At 38.3% G+C, this 22,857-nt stretch overlaps 1 protein-coding gene and 1 pseudogene across 9 annotated transcripts in view; one reads left to right on the forward strand and one right to left on the reverse strand.

Annotated features, from left to right (window-relative positions):
• The first annotated feature begins 147 nt into the window (after positions 1-147).
• Positions 148-248, forward strand: LOC147370642 (U6 spliceosomal RNA; annotated as a pseudogene).
• A 3,854-nt stretch (positions 249-4,102) lies between these two features.
• PAICS (phosphoribosylaminoimidazole carboxylase and phosphoribosylaminoimidazolesuccinocarboxamide synthase) overlaps positions 4,103-22,857 on the reverse strand; it is a 45,256-nt gene continuing 26,501 nt past the window's right edge. For all 9 annotated transcript variants that reach the window (XM_086405633.1, XM_086405631.1, XM_086405628.1 and 6 more), the window contains 8 exons: positions 18,060-18,257; positions 11,226-11,404; positions 9,932-10,111; positions 9,720-9,833; positions 8,206-8,289; positions 7,170-7,350; positions 5,801-5,959; positions 4,103-4,413 (listed from right to left, as the gene is read on the reverse strand). In XM_086405633.1, coding sequence (XP_086261759.1) covers positions 4,247-4,413; positions 5,801-5,959; positions 7,170-7,350; positions 8,206-8,289; positions 9,720-9,833; positions 9,932-10,111; positions 11,226-11,404; positions 18,060-18,257 — 1,262 coding nt within the window. In that variant the 3' untranslated portion in view covers positions 4,103-4,246. The remainder of the gene's footprint in view (positions 4,414-5,800; positions 5,960-7,169; positions 7,351-8,205; positions 8,290-9,719; positions 9,834-9,931; positions 10,112-11,225; positions 11,405-18,059; positions 18,258-22,857) is intronic.

The following is a 22,857-nucleotide window of genomic DNA, read 5'->3' on the forward strand; positions in this document are numbered from 1 at the left end:
GAAGACCCTTTGTCTATCCTTTGTTTTGCATTTCGAGAGCAGTTAGCAGTAAGAAAAAGGTGTTTTGAGGTGAGAATACCCAGGTTCAGTTCCTGACTTTGTGACTCGCTAGATGTTTGGCTTGTGACCGTATTATTAGAGTCCCAGTTTTCCCGGCTGTAAAAATAGGGATAATATATCATTGTTTCAGATTAGCATGGCCCCTGCGCAAGGATGACACGCAAATTCGTGAAGCGTTCCATAAAATATATATATATATATATATCATTGTTCCAGAGATAAACGATACTTCATGCCTTCTGGCATGGTAAGCACTCAAGTAGACATCGGGTAGGGGGTCAAGGTTTTTTAAGACGTGTTTGAATGTCAGGACAGAATACTATTGAATATTTTAATATTTATTTTTTAAACATTTATTCATATAAACAAAATTTTGTTTATTCATGTAAGACCTGTGGCAGGTCTTAGTTGGGGCGGGGTAGGGGTCCGCTGTTTTTGCGATCTACTTCCCTGACCAGGATCAAACCCAGCCCCCTGCATTGGGAGGACCGAGTCTTTGTCACTGGATCACCAGGGAAGTCCTTGTTGGGTACTCTTGATGAGAATGACTGAACATTTTATTGAACGCCTAGTCTGGACTCATTTCTTGTCCGGATTCTACCAGTTCCTGCCGCTGCCCTGCCCCGTCTTTGCCAGCAATCTAACTCATTCTTTTTCATCCCTCATTATTTCTGTTCTTTATCTTATCTGGTCCTAGGTTAAAAGTTACCTCTTTTGTTTTCGCAGACTATGCAAGTTTCCTCATTACAGGCTCTAATGGAGTTCTCTACTTCTGAGCACTGCTCACTGTTTAAGGCCTCTCTCCAGATGGACTGTTATTTGCCTTGTTTACTGTAGCATCCCTAGTATCTAGCCCACATCCCGGCATATAGTTGGTACTCAACTTTTTAACTGAATGACTTTTTGCTTATTTCTCCCCTGATCTGAGTTCCTTGTGAACTGAAATTATGTCCAGCTCATGGCCACTGCTGTCTTTACTGTATCACCATGCTAGGTTAACAACTCTTCCCCAAATGTTTGAAGTTGTGAGAAAAGCTCCACTGAAAGTAAGTTTTCATTGGCTTTCTGAGGAAAGCCAGTATTAGCATGTTTGCAGGTCCTCAAAAAGACAAAGCTATTTTACTTTCTGTTCCCTTAGTCTGGGAAACTATTTCCCCGTATCTCTGCATGGCTTGCTCTTTACATCCTGCCCTGCTTGCCTCAAAAACATTCCTCATACCCAATCACTGTCCTCTCACCTTGGTCATTCTTCATGTGCACTTATACTTCCTCGAACCTATCCGCTTTATCTTTTATGGTTATCCCAAATGTAAAATTTGTGAGCGTGAAGGCCTTGTCTCTGTTGTTACTTTCCTAGGACCTAGAATAAAATCAGGCAAAACATGTATTTCACACGTGGATAAATGAATAAATCTTCACACAAGAGCTTATCTTTGTCTTTTATTTGGCTGCACTGTTTACATTTCAGAAGGCATTAAAGCAAAGCAATTTAAAGTGTGGCTTTATGATATAAACTAGTGAGTTATTTGGACACAATTTTGCTTCCTCTTTTTAACTACAAGCCCACAAAGTATAAACATCCAAAGATGGCAAACCAGGTAGGTTTGTGTAAGTTACTTTTTAGAACACAGTTAAAATACTTTTAAACAAGTATTTACTCTAGCACTGATGAACTATACTATTGAGGATATATGTACTCTATTAGGAAACGAATGGTGAAAATTATTGTGACCATTAATAAAGGTCAGTCCTACCCACCAGTCTCAATGTTTGACATTTTTATGTACTGCACAAAAACAGAGCTTTTGCTAGGTGGGGACAGAAGAGCTGAAATAGCAGCCAACAACTATAACAACTGTATTTAGAGACCTTAAGAAACCCAAGTTCAAAGATGTTAAGATCAAATCTTTTTAATTGTTCTTGTGATCTAATGTGATCTAACAAGATAGAAAACTAAGCAGGACATGATTTTTACAATTTCCCCCATTTCTAGCAGACAGCTAGGCATAGCACATCAGCGCATAAGATAAACAAACTGTAAAACTATATTTTCTCCTCTTTGGGAACTTACACTCCAACAGAGAAAGTACTTGTAGTCATTGTTGCTAGAGGAAGGTTTATTAGGGAAGGTTTAATGGAGACAGTGAAGATGAAGCCCTAGTAACACGATTTTAATGACACGACATTCTAAGTCTGAAAACTATGAGAAAAGCAAGTTCCCTTGATAGGTTACATCAGTGATTCTTAACCTACAAGACTATGGACAGATTTCAAGGGAACCCAGGAACCAATGGAACATACTGAGAAATTCCGTGCAATTTTCTAGACAGAGGATCAGCAGCGTTCTTATTTTCAAAGGAGTCTATGTTGCAAAAGAAACTTATTTAAGAGTTTATGTTCTAAGTCCTTGGACAGTCTTTGAAAAGGTTAGGTTGAGAATGAAGATCTAGACCAGGCTAGTAACAGAATTTGACCCTTGCTTGAGATTTTTATATTTTTTGAGGATGGATAAATGGTAAATTCAAGACTTGGTGATGAGTTAAAAATCAAAAGGTCAGAGAAAACTGCTGCTGCTGCTAAGTCGCTTCAGCCATGTCCGACTCTGTGCGACCCCACAGGCGGCAGCCCACCAGGCTCCCCCGTCCCTGGGATTCTCCAGGCAAAAACACTGGAGTGGGTTGCCATTTCCTTCTCCCAGAGAAAACTATCAAGGATAAAATCAAGCTTCTGATTTGGGACAGTGAGTATAGCCAGCTATAGGCTTGGAAGATGGGTTAAGTTTGGAGCATTCAGAGGGAAATAGCTGAAAATACAAGTCCATAGACATTCACTATAAAGATGATTATTCTAGCACTATTTGTAAACAATGGACTGAACAGGAAATACCAATAATTAAGTGAAAGAGTATTTGGTGTCTAGCCCAAGAAAAGGAATAATCAGGTCAATTATACCCTAAAGAGAACAAGTTAAAGTGATAAGATGCTAGCTTGTTAACAGTTGACAGGAAGGTGAAAAAGCACAGACAGTATAGGCCAGTGGCAAAAGTTTTCAGGATTTCATCTGTAGCGGAGACTCAGCATTGGGGGTTGGGAGGTGGTGTGGGTGGGAAGGGAGGGAGGGACACAGATTAATTGGTAAAAACTGCCCTCTTTTCAAAGTGAACATTTATAAATTTTTACATGCAAGCTTAAGGGCTGTGTGGACACTTGGATAAAACTTTAAACGATCTGTAAAATTCCTAGGCTGCATAATGTAATACTGACTTCCAAATATGGTTTATAGACTCATGATGAACTGTAATATTTCTCAGTAATAACTGCTCCTTTAGAGGTACATTTTGCTGGGTATACTGCCCAGGCTTAATACTATTAACAAGAAAGAACTAGTTATGGTCATTAACTGGGAGATTCCAATTTCTGAAAATGATGGTAAGCTGGGAATTGTTAGTCTGACTATAATATATATTAGAATGAAAAGAATTTTATGACCTACAGAGCCAACTAAGATTTACTAAATCTTTCATTTGCAATGGCAAAGGTAATTACTTTTTTTCCCATTGGAAACTGCCTTAACAGTTAAGTTCTCAGAAGTTCTCTATATGGCGTCCTCAGTGCCCCTTCATCTTGTCTTTCTTAGCCCTAGCAACAATCTTGGCTTTTGTCAAAAAAAGGCAATGTCAAACCCAAACTTCATCTCTATCTATAGCTAAATACAACATCATTTTCTGACATAGTGACTGCAAATAAAAAACCATGCCCTTAGAATTTTGTTAAGATCATACTGTGAAAAAGGCGTATATTGTGCTTAACCACCCTAAGATACAACCATTTTACATTTCTAAAACTTATGGGCTGAGATGTAGAAAGTCAAGTAATAATTTTAGAGCTCTGTAATAGGACATTATTAGCCTTTAATAAATATAATTAATTATACTGTCTAGCTAATAATGATCATATGTGGGTAAGAGATTAATTTTGAATGTATAGTAATTTCACTCCTTACAAAGAGACATTAATAAATATGTACACATTTTACTAATCCATGAATTGAGAAAAGCATTTATTCACTTACAAATTTTATTTTTCTCTCAATGATTTAAAATCTTTTCATCTTGATTTTTTTTGGGCGGCAGCTATACCAGAATATTATAGTTTTCCTCCTTAAAAAAATGCAGTGATGTTCTTTCTTATAAACTGGCCTCTCTAATTTTCTTGTCAGCCTGCTTCAAGGAAATCCATGTGTTTAATACACTTGCTCGCAGTCGGGCCCAGATCAAATGGTTATTTAATCCAAATATCTGAGCAGCAAACTGAGCTGATCCTTCTGGAGAAAGGATGGTCGAACAGCCAAGACCTATTGGTTCAGAAAAGATGGAAAATTGAGCAGTAAATTAATAAAATGAAAATACCACCTAGCAAACTATTCTATATTCTCAGAAGCCACAACAGCCACAGACAATAAAGCTACTATATTATCCTTTTCTAAAGTAGGATCTGTGGATAGAGTTTCCATCTTTACTATCTGGAGTGAAAAAGTGATAAATATTCATCAGCCAGGAACAGGTATTTTATATACAACTATCATTCTTCTCATTGAATCTACTTGCAAAGAAATTTACCTTTTGCAAAGTTCTTCCCATATATACTATCCCTTTAACTCCCTGGTAAAAGGCCAACAGAAACAAAATAAAATAAGGCACGAGGTTAATTGGGTAGAATCATCTGTTCTTAGACAAACTTGAGGTATGTTATTTTGGTCATTTTCTAGCTATTCCTTTTGTCTTTGCACTTGAATCATTCTTAAGTGATAAAAGTCAAATCCACAAAATAAGAAATATTAGACTATACATTCAATACTAATTCAACAGATCTATAAGACAGTAGAGTAAGTAACTTCTTAGGGGGCCACACATTGCTCAGGCAGAGTTTTGGTTTCTTCAGCTAAAGCCATGGTGGCCTTTTTTTTTTTTTCAGTATAGTTGCTTTGCAATGTACTGTAAGTTTCTGCTGTACAGCAGAGTCAATCAGTCATACATACACATGTATCTACTTGTTTAGATTTCCCTCCCATTTAGGTCACCACAGATCACTGAGCAGAGTTTCCTGTGCTATATAGTAGGTTCTCATTAGTTATCTATTTTATACATAGTAGTGTGTATATGTCAATCCTAACCTCCCAATTCATCCCATAACCCCCTTCTCTCCTTGGTAACCAAGTAAGTTCTTCAGTTTCTTCAGGTGGGACTATTATGTCATTAGAGTCAAGGACTAGATAGGTTATAGATCCAAAAGCTCCAATTTCCCTAAATACCCTTGGAATTCATCAGGCTCTTTGATTCTCATGATCCCCAATAAGAATAAAGTATAAATCACAAGGATATTTAATTTGTATTAATAACTCAATTTATACAGATCCACTACTTACTATATAACTAATATCTGCCAAATTAAGAAAAGTCAGTCCCTATGGGGACATATCAGAGGACAGATATGAATGTGGTATCATGGTTATGATTTTAAAATTAGTCTTTATCACTTAGAAAATAAGTATTAAGTATAAAATGCCATCATCTCTCAGATCTGCTTTATATAATGCAGCAGGAGAGGGCTACAAATGCAACAAGATGTGAATTTCTGAAGCTGGGTAACAGGTATATAAAATTTCATTATGTTATTCTCTCTACCATTGTGTGTATTTGAAGCTTGTGAATAAAAGCTTTTAGAAGATTCAGTTATCTTACCACTGGGTAATCGAAGAGAAGACCACACATCCTGAGCTCCCCAGTCTGGAGTGAGAGGAGGACAGCTGATAACTGGATATGCAGTGTTACCAGACAACACCGGTCCTAAACCATTGCTTCTGCCTGCCACTGCCACAAATACAGTAGGAATTCCATCTCCTAGGTAAATGACAAGTTATAATTACACTAAGCACTCAAAAGAGATTTCAAGATAATTTTTAAAAAAGGGGTCCCTGTGTAGTAACTGCCTGAGTTCCTTTAACAGTAGTCTCTAGATAAAGCACTATATTAAGACACTAGTATTAAACATATTCAAAATACAAGGTTCATCCTGCCACTTACTGGATGTCAAGTAATGAAGCAGCAAGAATAGTTTTGATGATCTTTGAGATCTGTAGCATTAAGGAGGTCTTAAAACACGGGTATGAGACAGAGAACGTTCAAAGGTCCCTTCTACTATTGGTGCTTTGGCTCACTGAAGCAAAGAATGACACCACCTGAACCAGCATCTATCTTGCTGTCCTTCAACCAGCAGGGTATGGGAGATGCACAGTTAATAGAGACTAGAGGCTGAGTGACACTTCTTGAGGAATTGAATTCAATAATAGAGTACCCAAATATTTAAGACCCTTCAATAAATTTTTTATCACATCTCATAAACATCTTATTCTTTCATAAATTCATAAGTTATTTCTGTTCCCTACAGCAATCTACTTGGAACCCAAAACTTTATGTTTGCATTTTTCTGGAGAGGAAGAGATCTGGTTTTTATTAGCTTATCGTAGAGGTCTGACCTCCATCCACCCCCCAAAAAAGCTCTTAAAAATTCAATAACTATACTCCTATATAGCAACTACCTTTAGAAGGAATCTACAACCAATATTTTCTCCAGTTGAGAATCATTCCAGTCTATAGGGCTCCTTATTTTAGATGCTATCCCATCAAGACATTTCTTTTATATACTAAATTCTGAAATCGTTCTTTCATGTTTGACTGTCTCCCAGGAAAGGCCGACCATTAGATATCTGAGAGGACCTGCGGCTTCAACCTCAGCCCTTTCTTCTGTAATTGATGTGGGGTCTATTTTCTGTTACAGGGTACTAGAAACAGTGCTTGAGGGGATTAGGTAAGGACTAATTCTAGTCTTCATTTTCCTCCCATGCTTGCATTTTCAATTTTTTCTCTCCGATTCATTCTTCTATAAGCTCCTAGAGTACCTGAAAAATTCTGGAGGCAAACACCTTGAAAGTTTAAAATTTTTTCCCTTGGAAATGTGGAAAATTATTTTTCAGCATTATTAGTCTAAACATAAAATTTTGGGGCAGAATCAGGAGAACTTCCTGAAGTGCTCTATTTATTCAACATTTACCTTCATACTCAGCTTTAATCCTCAGGGTTTCATCTGGTCCTTTATGGGCAGAGGTGACCCTAAGTTCGCATGGAATGCCAAAATTTCCACAAGCCTTCTTAATTTTTTCACAGTGATTAAGATCAGAGGTTGAGCCCATCAATACTATAACCCTGCACTGACTTTCTGGTTTCAGAAGCAACTGGAAAAGAAAAACATGAATATGCAAAAGAAGGCAAAGATAAAAATGGATAAATATGGGAATGAGTACTGTAAGAACAGTTTACAGTAAAATTACAACCTGACACAGTATTTCCTTAAGAAACCAAATTTAAGACAAGCAGAACAAAATGAGAGGATTTATTTTTCAAAATAACCTCTCTATATAAAAGAAAGTGGCCTTCCTAATTAACACCTGATTAAAAACATCTGATTTTTAATCAGATAAATTGTTTACTATTATAATAAAAAATTAATATTCAGGAAGCTGTAAAATAGTTCATCGAAGATTTTTAGTACATTCTGTTTAACATGTTTTAAGGCATAATCAGCCAAGACAGAAGTCATGTTATAAATCTTTGTAAACTAGTTGTGTGGAATTCAAAACGCACGTTCCCATGGAAATGATGTTCTAAAAAGTAGTTATTATCCTTGGATAACCATAAACCCCATTCATTTTCCATGGAATTATAGCAATAATAAAAACATAAACTTTAAAGTGACATTTTAATGTCACATGGAGTTCCAATTCTATACTCTTGCTAGGGACTCCGAGTAGCAACAGAAAGGTGAGTAGGAAATATAAGGTTCCCCTGCAGGGCACAAGGAGGAAAGGATTCCAGGTTTCCCAATAGTATTTGGAGGAAGCAGATTGGCCAGTTTCACTGCAGCGGGTTTCAGTGTCCCAGTGAGGATAGTTCAGCTGGGACATTTTTTTTAAGTGCTCCTTTCTTTAAAAGTCACTGGAAAAAAGAAAAGCACTGCACCTTCTCATTTTTGCTTCTTTCTGAAGCAAAATTTTCTTGGAGAAAAATACATAAGACAATGAAAGGCTTACCTCTACTCTTTCTGCAACCCACTCAAAATTTTTCTTCACCATCTGTAGCCCTTCAGGAGTTACTTCCTTGAGATCACGATACGACTAGAAAATAAGAAAGCTTAGAATATAAATACCAGACATGCATGAGACCCCAACCCCAAACGCCCAGCAACTACATCCGGCAAGCAGAGAGGGTTGATCTGAGCCACCATTATAGAGACTCATGACGTCACACCCAATTCCCACACCCAAGTCAGTTCGGAGAGTCAGAATTTACTGACTGAAAAGGAGATTGGGTAAAGTATTCTACTAGTAATATTCTTCCTATCTGAAATGACTTGGTTTCTGAGTTCAGGGTACAGATTATGAAGTTTGCATAGCAAAAGATGTATCTGAAAAATATATCTGAGCCTACAAACTCATTTCTTGAATTAGTCTAGAGAAAGTTCAGATAGTGATGAATTCTTGCAGTTTCAAAGATAACTGTTTCCTACACGAGCAGTTATAATTAGCTGCCCTGACAGTTCTTACATATTAAGTATAGAGAAGATCTTGCCCTAATTTTGTTTTTTCATAGGAAAAAACAGAATTGGAGCTTGGTAAGATCTTTAAGACCTGGGATAGAGTTCCACATCTGCCACTTGCTCGTTTTTAAAAACTTTTACTGGCATTTTTTTTGGGAGGCGGGCAGCAATTATTCCCAGGTCTTAAGTCTTTGTTTCTTCGGTGCAAGCTCCTCTTCTGGTTTAGGAACAATCTGTTCTTTTTCAGGAAGGATCATCTCAGTGTGGCAGGGAGCGCTCATACACGGGATGATCTGACCGCTGTGCTCACTTGGATGTGCTCGGTGACCAGAGAACCCACATCTAAGCTCTTAAGTTCAGCATTACCCTCGCATTTTTGAGCACGTGCAGTAAAAATCCAGCACTCTTTTTGGGCCACTGACCCTGCATCCAGCCCCACCGTTTGGCCTCGGCACACCTACCAACTCCACCACTGTAACGATGGATGACACAGATAGCTTCCATAAAGGGACATCTTTCAGACTGGTGGCTTTTCAGATATGCATACCCTGGGCATTTTCATGAGTATTCTTAACATGAAGATTTGAACCCCCTGATTTGCACGATTTTGTAGAGTTCTCTGGGTCAAGTGAATAGCAAACCATTTTTAGAGGTCACCTCAGGTCAGGCCACTTATCAGACAAGCCCTGTCACTTACTTTTGTTAATTGTGAAGATATCTATCACCTTAGAGCCTTAGTTTTTAATTAATCAAAAAAGGGTAATATCTGCTCTGTGTGAGATAATAAATGAGAAATCTGCTTCATAAATGTAAAGTATTATTCCTATCCTTTTCTCCAGGATATATGAAACATAGAAGATATTTATCTTTAAAAATAAATAGCAATCAACAACTTGGGCTCATGTCATCAGAAACAATAACTGCCTTCCTTTTCCTCCCATCTTCCCTTTCTCTTTTATCCCAGCCTGATCTTGCAAAGGATTAAAGCAAGCCTGAAGTATAACCTACCTGTTTGTCTTTTTGCTGGCTTCGGTCTCCTGATGGCCAGAGTCTCCAGGAATCATTATCAATAACATCAGCAAGAACAATTTCTCTGGTGATTACATCAACACCAAATTCAATCTAGAAACAGCATATCAACAAAGAGTTTTTCAAAACTACACTACTAAAGACATTTCTCAGTTATAATCTTTACTTTCAAATCTCCATTTTATTTGTACCTTCATATCAACTAGTGTACAGTTCTGGGGCAACCAGGATTTCTCCAGTATTTCAAAAATAGCCTGCGTAGCATGACTCATGATATCCACTTCAGTTTGTCCTATAACAAGTCCAGCAAAGCAAAAATTTGCAGCAATTAGCTGTTCCTCAGACCACTGTGGATCATTATTGGCATCATCCTGAGAAAAAAGTATAGGAGTACAAGTAACTTAAATATAAATATAAAATATTTGAAATTTTCAGATAAACTGAGCATGATGAATTTCTCAGAAACATTCATTTTCGTTAAAGATTTAATTTTTGTTTAAAATACTCTTTAACTCACAACATTCATTTTAAACTTTTCTATTTTCAATAGCTACTTTAAAATTCAATATTTTGGAGTAACTTATTCTAAGTCATAAAGTACTTTTAAAGAATTTGTTTTATCTATATAAATAATTTAAATAGAAGTTTATGATTTTTATTTTTTCTTAATCAGTCAACAGAGATGGTAAGAAGACCAAAACACATTCTACTCGAACAAAATCCTTCCAGAAAGCAACTTTCATAATCCCTTGACCTTACTTTCGGTAAGAATTTATACAAGACTATAAGTTTTCAAGAACGTTACTCGATAATTCAAGAGACTTCATACAATATAAAGAGATTGGAAAAAAAATAAAATACTTTCATTTTATTTTAAGTAGTGTCCCAACTGTACATGAAGTTTTTCTTTTATGGATTCTTGATTTGTATAATTATAATCATAAGACAAATGCTTTAAACTGTGCATTCACTGATGCACAATGACACTGCTTCTGAAATAGAAGAAATATGCTTAAAAGCATGAAAAAATAAAAGCAGTTTCAGTAAAGAAAACCAATACAAATTCATAACTGTTGACTCCTACATCTTTTGATGTATGATTCTGCTTATAAGACACATTAACAACAATTTTCTGTATTAGACTATAAAAAGATCCCTCATATTAGTCTTCAACAGTAGATTTTAAAATTTACTGAATTGTTCCTTTTCTCTTCTTCCTAATAACTGCTAATTTCAATGTGTTCTTTTTATTTGTCGTCTTGTTCCAATGTAAGATAGATAGATTTTCAAAGACATTTTCTCCTAAATTTTTGAATTATCATTACTAACTGAAGTGTACATTCACCACAAATATTTCTGGAATGCTAATTTTAGTATCAAAAACTTAAATAGAAAAAACAAAGCTTAAAGAGTATTTAAATCTTTTGGCTCTGTGATAAACTTGTTGCTCAGTTACAGTAAGACAGGGAGGTATAAAATAATTACCTTAAAAAACATCTCCACTTTAGGTGGGTAGAACTTATATCCTTCCTTAACACCAGGATTTCTTTTGAGAAAAGAACCAGTTGCTATTCTTCTACAAACCCATTCAATTGGAATCATTTCACACTTAGGTGCAATGAAAGCTGTCTCCCCACATTTTTTGGTGAAAGCAGTTTTGATACCTACATATTGATGACAAAAAGAAAAAAAAGCATTAAAATTATATTTAAAAAGTTAGATCTGAGGCATAATAAAACTCTACCCTCTATAAAAAACAAAACAAAAACTCTGTGTAGGGATGTGGGAGGGAGGTTCAAGAGAGAGGGGCATACCAATACCAATGGCTGAGTCATGTTGATACATGGCAGAAACCAACACAATATTGTAAAGCAATTATCCTCCAATTAAAAAAAAAAAACCCTGCATAGCCAAATACATTACCCTTAAATGGCACTATCAAAAATAAACATATTTTTTTACAAACAGGCAGAAGTAGGAAAAAAATTTTATTATGGCTTTCTACTGCCTATCAAAATATTCAGGAATATTTCATTTTACATTGCAAGGCAAATTATATACTGATTCTAAAAATCTGAGCTCCAGTGTCTCTTCATTCATTCTTTCAAAAAATATTTGAGTGTCTTCTCTACCACTGTGCACCTAACTGCACAAGGCATGTAAGTACCTAAATGGCACTAAATTATCTCTAAATCAGATCTGGTGGCAGGACTGTCACATTCATTGGTCCAGTATTATATGGGCCTTGTAAAATACTAATTTATCACAATCAGATACAGCCCTAAATTTTGGACAGCATTTTTCTCTTAATATTTAAAGCAAATAATCCTTGAAAAAGGCATTCAACAGATTACCAGCAGGAACGCAGTGACGAATCTGGCAGGAACGCAGTGGCCAATCAAAGAAAATATTTGTCCCTCCTCTCTTCTCTGTTTCTGAAACTGTTACTGGGAAACTAAGATAAAAGGCTGCCTTGTGATGTTTGGGACTGGGGCTACTTTATGTGGTGGCCTTAGAAAATAACTTATCTAATAACAGTTACAATATATGATACGCTGTATGTTGCAGCAATTCCACATGTACACAAAAGGACTGAAAGCAGGGACTCAAACAGGTATGTGAACACCAGTGTTCAGTATGCTCACAATGTTTTGGCTATTAACAGGAACCAGAAGGGAGGAAAGGACCAGAGTATCCAACAAGAGATAAGTGGAGTGGACAGACGAAATGTAGTTTACACACAATGAATTACTACTCAGTTACAAGAAGAAGGACTTTCTGATACATGCTACAACATGGATGATTCCTGAAAACATTATGCTAAGTTAAGTAAAGGTTAAAACTGTAATTCTACTTACAGGAGATACCTAAAGTAGGCAAATTCATAGACAGAAAGTAGGACAGAGGTTACCTGGGGAGATTATTGTTTAATGGATCAGAGTTTCAGTCTGGAATGATGAAAAAGTTCTGGAAATTGATAGTGGCAATGGGTTGCACAACACTGTCAACATACTTAAAAGTCAGTGAGCTGTACACTTAAAAACAGTTAACATGGTAAATTTTATGTGTGTAAATTTTACCACAATTTGCACGACCTACCTTAGGTCAGGCACTATAAATTCGGTTTCTTTTTGCTTAATCCTCCTAATACCTGATAAGGTGTGATGATCTTCCCAAGAAACAGGTAACACTGAGACACAGTAGTTATGTAGGCTACTACTAGGCAAGGCAAGGCAGGGTTTCGAACCCACACTGTCTGAACTCTGTAGGCTGCTTTACGCTATACTCTTCCTAGAGGTGTTATTATATCATCACACTAATGCGAATTAAAATATCTCCGGGAAACCGGCATGGGTTTAACATAATTATGCTCATCTTTAGGCTACAATATTAGTACCTCCAATCCCAATTTAAACCTCTAATAAGATCAAATTTTTATCACCAAAGGACTGAAGATCTTTGATCTTACGCATGTATGTTAAGCATTCACAGGTGAAGGGAACCTACATTTATGGAAACCTTGCAGCATGCTAAGTGTTTTTTACATGTTATCTCATTTAACCATATATAAAAATTTTAAACTAGCTGCTATCATTCACATTTTACAGTGAAAGAAGTAGAGGCTCACAGAAATAATTTAATAAGTGAGGTCATGCTGCTAGTAAGTAATGGAGCCTGGACCTAAAATGCACTATCCAGTTCTGAAACCTGTACGGTTTTCTTTGTATTCCCTCTGGGTTTGACCAGGAAGATTCAATTAAAATAGGGAAAAGAATAAACTGCTGTATACTGTGTACACAGGAACTCTGGGAAAGAATGTTAAAAGTGTATGTAAAATACTTAGGCCACTTTAATCTTTAACAAATGATTGGGCTCATGGGCAGTCAGGAATTTAAATCAATCCTTGACTTGAGGTGGTAACTACATAACTAGGTCTAAGAGCTCTTTTTACCCAGTAGTCATATTTGCTCATTGTCTATCAAACTTTACAGACTAGTATCCAAATCTATTGCTTAAAATATAAACAATAGTTACCGTTACTCAGAGGAAAGTCCTCCCCTGTATCTAAGGGAATCAAAACTACAGAATCAACTTATGGTAGTCATACAAAAAAACCTGCTTCTAAGAAAAAGGGATTCAGTTTAGATGGTATAATGATTGCTTCTAACACATACACCAAAGAACTTCCCCCATTAGTCTCAGTTGTTTACAAAATTCAAAACTCCTATCAAGACTACTGCGGCTGCTGCTAAGTCGCTTCAGTCGTGTCCGACTCTGTGCGACCCCAACGGCAGCCCACTAGGCTCCTCTGTCCCCTGGATTCTCCAGGCAAGAATACTGGACTGGGTTGCCATTTCCTTCTCCAAGGCATGAAAGTGAAAAGTGAAAGTGAAGTCGCTCAGTCGTGCCCGACTCCTAGCGACCCCATGGACTGCAGCCTACCAGGCTCTTCCATCCATGGGATTTTCCAGGCAAGAGTACTGGAGTGGGGTGCCATTGCCTTCATCACTTCACATTATGAATTACAACATCCAAGCATGACAGCTAATCAGCCCAGCTAATCCCGGCACCATCCCTGATACCTGTATTAAGGTTCCAAGCTCTCCAACTGTGGTTTAACAACTGTGAGACTGTTAGTCGTATCACTACTATCACGTCTAAATGTAACCACAGTGGGTTTCTGTGCAAGAAGGAACTGAAACATAAAAGGTTAAATTTTGATTTTTAAGTACAGAGACTAAATCCAGGGACTTCTAAATTCCCGTGTGTTATTTCATTATATAGCATGTACAGTGTTATTTCCTATATCTACACCTATTATTTGTGCATTCTTTTACAGTTTGTTCATGAGTGACAAAGAGAAAAGTAGAATCCTGATTTACTGATTCTTATTTTGGTGCTTTTCTCATTCAAATTTCCAGAAATACCTTAATTTGGAACATATCCATGGTTATAAAGAAAGCAGTTTTAAACAGACCTCTGACAGTCAACTAGACATATCATTTAACTATTAGCAAGTAAAAATTGCATCAGTTCAGTTCAGTTCAGTTTCTCAGTCATGTCTGACTCTTTGTGACTCCATGAATTGCAGCACGCCAAGCCTCCCTGTCCATCACCAACTTTCAGAGTTCACTCAAACTCACGTCCATCGAGTCGGTGACGCCATCCAGCCATCTCATCCTCTGTCGTCCCCTTCTCCTCCTGCCCCCAATCCCTCCCAGCATCAGAGTCTTTTCCAATGAGTCAACTCTTCACATGAGGTGGCCAAAGTACTGGAGTTTCAGCTTTACCATCATTCCTTCCAAAGAAATCCCAGGGCTGATCTCCTTTAGAATGGACTGGTTGGATCTCCTTGCAGTCCAAGGGACTCTCAAGAGTCTTCTCCAACACCACAGTTCAAAAGCATCAATTCTTCGGCGCTCAGCTTTCTTTATAGTCCAACTCTCACATCCATACATGACCTCTGGAAAACCCATAGCCTTGACTAGACAGATCTTTGTTGGCAACGTTAATGTCTCTGCTTTTGAATATGCTATCTAGGTTGGTCTTAACTTTCCTTCCAAGGAGTAAACGTCTTTTAATTTCATGGCTGCAATCACCATCTGCAGTGATTTTGGAGCCCAAAAAAAGAAAGTCTGACACTGTTTCCACTGTTTCCCCATCTATTTCCCATGAAGTGCTGGGACCAGATGCCATGATCTTCGTTTTCTGAATGTTGAGCTTTAAGCCAACTTTTTCATTCTCCTCTTTCACTTTCATCAAGAGGCTTTTTAGTTCCTCTTCACTTTCTGCCATAAGGGTGGTGTCATCTGCATACCTGAGGTTATTGATATTTCTCCCGGCAATCTTGATTCCAGCTTGTGCTTCTTCCAGCCCAGCGTTTCTCATAATGTACTATGCATATAAGTTAAATAAACAGGGTGACAACATACAGCCTTGACGTACTCCTTTTCCTATTTGGAACCAGTCTGTTGTTCCATGTCCAGTTCTAACTGTTGCTTCCTGACCTGCATATAGGTTTCTCAAGAGGCAGGTCAGGTGGTCTGGTATTCCCATCTCTTGAAGAATTTTCCATAGTTTATTGTGATCCACACAGTCAAAGGCTTTGGCATAGTCAATAAAGCAGAACTAAGGCTTAAAAGAACTCTTAATCTTTACCCTAAAACTAACAATGTTATGAATTTTAAAAACTTTTAAATTTGCCTTAATTTCACAGTATATAAAACCTGGAAAGCACCTTTCCACACTTTCTGTGAACCAAGTAACTTTTAGGTTATGTTCAGCATGCTAAATAGATAATTGCTGGAGTACTTCATTTGTGTGACCAACTTTCCCAGCTGGATGCAGGCCTTTCAGAGTCAAACTGCATCACCCTAATTCACCCTCCTGAAGCCCCACCAAGTACACTGAATGGTGTCTTATTAAATCAACAAATAAAAGAACTCGGGCCTGTACATATCTTCCACTGCTTTAATCCTATAGCTACATACTACTATAGGGACACAGAAGCTAGTTATATTGTTAAAAACTTATACCGTTAAGCAACTATAAAAAATTTTAACATGTATGGGGAGGAGGTAATTTGTGAGGTTAAAAAAAGATTAAAGGATCATTTATGTTTATTGCAAGAGGAACCTAACACTAGTTTGATGCTTTCTCCAGAAATCTACTCAGTTACTGGAAAACCACCACTCAAGGAAATCATGAAGTAAAAATCCTGGGTTGCATTATTTAAGAACTGAGGGAAGTGCTTTAAAATTATGTAATATTTTTACCTTCAATGTATACAGCGATTTATGATATGGATGACAATTTACGTTGGCAATTAAACGTATTTTTTTGTCAAAGTAATTAAAAATGGGAAACAGGGTATTTTGGAAAAGGCAAAAGTACTCAAGAACCTATTCCATGCTGATGGAAAGAATTTAACTTGAATTACCTTGTTTCTTTCACTCCAACTGCCCTCCACAGAATGTTTTGATCTGGATTTCATCTTTCGAATAGATTTCACTATTGGAAACAGTCTTTACTCAGTTTTAGAGTAGGAGGTAACCCTGGAGATCTTGATCTAGTCCAAATCCCTCACGTGAGGAATGGCAGGATGAAAAGGTGTGGTTGTAGTCTTCAATTACTTTTCAGGGCTTTCAAATGGAAGAGGGATTTGATTTGAAATTCTGTATTACCTCCAAGGGGCAGAGCAAATTTATGTACACAGAATTTTAGGGATTAAATTCATCAATCAGAGCTGCCAAACACCAGAATATGCTTCTTTCACAGGTTAAGTTCCTTAAGTTCCTTCATAGGTAAGCCTTTCCTAAGATGTCCTAGGAGAGGAAAGTTGCAGAGAAGATATACATTCCAGACAAAACCTGTAGCAAACTGATGAAATTCCTCTCAACTAAATGATCAGATCAGATCAGTCTCTCAGTCGTGTCCGACTCTTTGTGACCCCATGAATCACAGCAGGCCAGGCCTCCCTGTCCATCACCAACTCCCGGAGTTCACTCAGACTCACGTCCATTGAGTCAGTGATGCCATCCAGCCATCTCATCCTCTGTCGTCCCCTTCTCCTCCTGCCCCCAATCCCTCCCAGCATCAGAGTCTTTTCCAAAGAATCAACTCTTCGCATGAGGTGGCCAAAGTACTGGAGTTTCAGCTTTAGCATCATTCCTTCCAAAGAAATCCCAGGGCTGATCTCCTTCAGAATGGACTGGTTGGATCTCCTTGCAGTCCAAGGGACTCTGAAGAGTCTTTTCCAACACCACAGTTCAAAAGCTTCAATTCTTCGGCGCTCAGCCTTCTTCACAGTCCAACTCTCACATCCATACATGACCACAGGAAAAACCATAGCCTTGACTAGACGAACCTTTGTTGGCAAAGTAATGTCTCTGCTTTTGAATATGCTATCTAGGTTGGTCCTAACTTTCCTTCCAAGGAGTAAGCGTCTTTTACTTTCATGGCTGCAGTCACCATCTGCAGTGATTTTGGAGCCCCCCAAAATAAAGTCTAACACTGTTTCCCCATCTCCAAACCAAGTAAAGTGTTATAGTGGTATTTAAATTTCTGGTTTAATTTAAATAAGTGTAGCATGTGAGGCATCCCCAAATACGTTGTTAATCCAAATAACCTCCTTAAAGAGATCAGAGAGGTGTGTGTGAGAGGTGAGTCACTTACCTGCTTCCTAAAACAACCAGAAAAAAAAATCTACTGGTAATCAACATCTTACTAACGCAAAAAATGTCATTTCCCAATAAAAAGGACCAGTAAGTATACGTGAGAGAGACCACAAACAGGGAAGCTACTGGGAGAGCCACTCACCTGCTTCCTGTAACAACTGAAAAATACAGCTGGTAATTTTATTTGAGATTGCAGCTTTTCCTTCAAGGTGATTCTTTCTGGCTGCATTTCCTGCTGTTATTTGGTCCTTGGATTGCAGGAGGACTTTTCCTGGACTATCCAACAATTCATAGACTTCTTTTGTTTTACCCTCATAGAGTTTTTTACCAATCTTCAGTACTGTGGAAATAAAATGCAAACATTAGATTTCAGGAAATTTCGTGTAAAAGATAATCAAGAAGATTAAATTATCTAGAATGATGAATCAGTATGCATACAGAGCAATTAAATAATTTTAATAAAAAATTAACTCATCAGCATAGATCCTTGTACCCTACAAGGTATTTTCAACGCACCATCACATTTCATCCATACAATTTTGTCAAGAATTACAATTATGCAAATTATGATACAGATTAGGAAACTAAGTACCAAAAAGGTAGATGCCGCATAGTTAAGAAATGGCAGAGCCAGAAAAAACCTTAAGTCTTCTGATATCTAATGTTATGTTGTGCTCTTTCCACTGTCAATTTGTCTCACAGTAGAACTGAAGTAGAATTAGTTAAGACACATTAAGATTAATGTGACAACACTAGTAATTTCATTTATATACTCATAATACAATTAACTAAAATAGCTTGCAGGAGGAAAAATGCTGTATTTTTCCCGACTACTGTTTTCCATGGCAAGCAAAATGGGCAAGTTCAGCCAGATGGTCTTCTTGATTTCAAGTCGATGTGCAAGAGGAGCCACCTCCATCCACTGCAGTCAACCGACCTGGAAGTACTTCTATTTTTCTAATCCTGCTTCCCTACCCCCCACCCTTGAAGCCCTCTCCTCACTAACAGTTATAGAAAACTGTGAGAAGTAAGGACAAGAGCATCCAATTGATGCAGGTCATCAGACTTAAAGAAAAGTAGACTTTGTCATTAGAAAGAATGATTTTGATGAAGATCAGGGATAATGGAAGTTTAAGGACTTAAAATTTCCAAGAGGAGAAATCACCACCCCTTATTCTTCCAAAACATTGACTCATTCTCAGCATCTGCATTTTTCAGTGTCCATGTGCCAGGTACTAAGGATGTACCAGTAAACCACGTTCCTGCTCTCAAGAGGCCAGAGTCTGAGAGAAGCTGAAATTAACCATCATAATAAGTATAATGTGAGAAATACAGAGACTGTGGACCACAGGTTCACAGCAGGACCACTTAACCTAACCTCTGTCATCTAGAACAAAGTGAGGGTTAGGCTGAGATCCAAGGAACGGTCAAGAGGTAGGGAGTGGCAGTGAAAGAAGACCAGGGGGTGAGAGAGTGCATGGCAGAACTTCAGCAAGTTTGCAACACTGTGTGTGTGTATACTCCTGCTGGGCAGAGAAGGGGCTGGGGGCAGCAGCTGAGAAGTCCAAAGGAAAGGCAGGAGATAAACCTGAAGAAGGGGCAGAGGTCACATCAACAGGGAGTGAAGATAAACATTAAATGAAACAGTTACCAGCTCAGTTCAATGGCTGCATCTGCAGGGTACATAATTCAGAGGATGAATCCCCATCCTCTTATTGTGATGTCTTGATTCACTGACAAGGTTTAAAAGGTCCTTCCAAGATGTAGCACTAGCTTAGCGCTCCAAATTCAGATTTCTTTATTCCCTTCCTAGAACCCTAACTGCACTCAATATGCCAGCAAATTTGGAAAACTCAGCAGTGACCACAGGACTGGGAAAGGTCAGTTTTCATTCCAATCTCAAAGAAAGGCAATGCCAAAGAATGCTCAAGTTACCACACAATTACTCATCTTACACGCTAGTAAAGTAATGCTCAAAATTCTCCAAGCCAGGCTTCAACAGTACATGAACTGTTAAAATTCCAGATGTTCAAGCTGGATTTAGAAAAGGCTGAGGAACCAGAGATCAAAACTGTCAACATCTGCTGGATCATTGAAAAAGAAAGAGAATTCCAGAAAAACATAAATTCTGCTTTATTGACTATGCCAAAGCCTTTGCGTGGATCACAACAAACTGTGAAAAATTCTAAAAGAGATGGGAATACCAGACCACTTGACCTGGCTCCTGAGAAATCTGTATGCAGGTCAGGAAGCAACAGTTAGAACTGGACATGGAACAGACTGGTTCCAAATCAGGAAAGGAGTATGTCAAGGCTGTATATTGTCACCCTGCTTATTTAACTTCTATGCAGAGTACATCATGAGAAATGCTGGGATGGATGAAGCACAAGCTGGAATCAAGACTGTCAGGAGAAATATCAATAACCTCAGATATACAGATGACACCACCCTTATGGCAGAAAGTGAAGAAGAAGTAAAGAGCCTCTTGATGAAAGTGAAAGGGGAGAGTGAAAAAGTTGGCTTAAAACTCAACATTCAATAAACTAAGATCATAGCATCTGGTCCCATCACTTCATGGCAAATAGATGGGGAAGCAATAGAAACAGTGACAGACTTTATTTTGGGGGGCTCCAGAATCACTGCAGATGGTGAATGCAGCCTTGAAATTAAAAGACACTTGCTCCTTGGAAGGAGAAGGCAATGGCACCCCACTCCAGTACTCTTGCCTGGAAAACCCCATGGACAGAGGAGCCTGGTAGGCTGCAGTCCATGGGGTTGCTAAGAGTCGGACACGACTGAGTGACTTCACTTTCACGCATTGGAGAAGGAAATGGCAACCCATTCTGGTGTTTTTGCCTGGAGAATCCCAGGGACAAGGGAGGCTGGTGGGCTGCCGTCTATGGGGTCACAAAGAGTCAGACACGACTGAAGTGACTTAGCAGCAGCAGCTCCTTGGAAGCAAAGTTATGACCAACCTAGACAGCATATTAAAAAAAAGAGACATTACTTTGCCAACAAAGGTCAGTCTAGTCAAAGCTATGGTTTTTTCCAGTAGTCATGTATGGATGTGAGAGTTGGACTATAAAGCTGAGCACGGAAGAATCGATGCTTTTGAATTGTGGTTTTGGAGTAGACTCTTGAGAGTCTCCTGGACTGCAAGGAGATCCAACCAGTCCATCCTAAGGGAAATCAGTCCTGAATATTCATTGGAAGGACTGATGCTGAAACTCCAATACTTTAGCCACCTGATGCGAAGAGCTGACTCACCGGAAAAGACCCTGATGCTGGGAAAGATCGAAGGCGCAAGGAGAAGGGGACGACAGAAGATGAGATGGTTGGATGGCATCACTGACTCAATGGACATAAGTATGAGTAAACTCCGGGCATTGGTGATGGACAGGGGCCTGGCATGCTGCAGTCCATGGGGTCGCAAAGAGTTGGACACAACTGAGTGGCTGAACTGAACTGAGAACCCTAACTTCCTGTAATCTCTAAATCCTCCTCTCAGGCTTCTGACATGCTCTTCCATAGGCCCCGAACACTGTTTCCTCCCCTTCCATCCCACTATTCATCCTTCAGGTCTCACAAACCACGCTGGTTGAGTTTAGACCTCATAAAGCTTAACCACATCAGTAAAATGGCAGATGTCTGTTACAAAGACCATTAGGCTGCTGTGTGGAGAATGAGATGAGGCAGGGCTGGTGGAAGAAAACCACCGAATGACAGACCAGTTAGGATGCTGTAGCAGCAAGCCAGGTGACAAATAACCTGGGCTAAAGAAAAAAAAAGTGGGATAAGACTCAAGCTATTTACAAGGTAAAAGTTTTAATAACAATTGATTCAATATGGGAAATATGGAAAGTTAAGGATGGTGCCTAGGTTAGAAGTCTGTACCCAATGCTATTCCCTCTCAATTTAGTTGAATCGGCATTTATTTATTTATGGCCATCCCACTGTGGCTTGTGGAATCTTAGTTTGCCAAACTGCCCCCTGCAATGGAAGCATGGAGTTCTAACCACTGGGCAATTAGGGAATCCCCTGAATCATGATTTATTACCTAATTTGCTTTTCTATCCATTAATAGAAATAACATAACATTATAGAAGACAATTGCTACCAGTGCCAAAATGCTTGCTATAAATTCATAGATGAATTCAGAAGAGGCTGATGAGGACTGAGAATAATTCATGGAATTGAAATTTAAGAGTACGGAAAACTACACATCTAGGATGGTGCTGTCCAATAAAGAACAGCCACTAGCCACAGGTGCCTATGAAACATTTGAAATGTGGCTACTCCAAATTGAGATGATGTAAGTGTAAAATACACAGTGGATTTCAATATTTTTTTAAAAACTCGCAAAAATCACAGTTTTTATATTGATTATGCGTTGAAATGGTACTACTTTGGATATAATTTAGCGGTAAAAATAGCACAAACTATCTTTCCTGAGGATCCTCATCACGCATGGACAAAACGATTGTAAATATGTAACATGATAAATGCAAAGTGAAGCAAGAAACTTTTTGCCTGGTGGTTTTGAAAAGGGTCGGACACGACTGAGCGGCTTTACTTTCACTTCACTTTGAAACTCTCACTGGCATAAAATGGCTAAAAACAAAATCTCGACAGGAAAGATAAAAATTTTCAGAAGGTTCAATTATTAATTTTCTGAAACAGGCTATTATTAACCTAAAGGGAAAAGCAAGACTTTGGTTTCGGGAATCAACATTAGATGTTCCTGCGTTTGTTTTGCAATACCTATTGATTGCAAACGCGATTTGCAGGTATCTCTCTAATTTCTGGCCATCTCTCGTTCCAATGACCCTTTGCGCCTTTTCCTCATTCCATGAGAAGTTCTGGATGTTACAAAAAGTTCGGAGGCCCCGGAGCGCTTTGTTTCCAACGCACGGCTCCGCAGCGTCAGGGCCACGTGCCCG

The sequence above is a fragment of the Bos grunniens genome, chromosome 6, assembly GCF_055505025.1.
Source record: "Bos grunniens cultivar Pamir isolate PY7600 chromosome 6, Bosgru_T2T1.0, whole genome shotgun sequence".
Classification (NCBI taxonomy): Eukaryota; Metazoa; Chordata; class Mammalia; order Artiodactyla; family Bovidae; genus Bos; species Bos grunniens.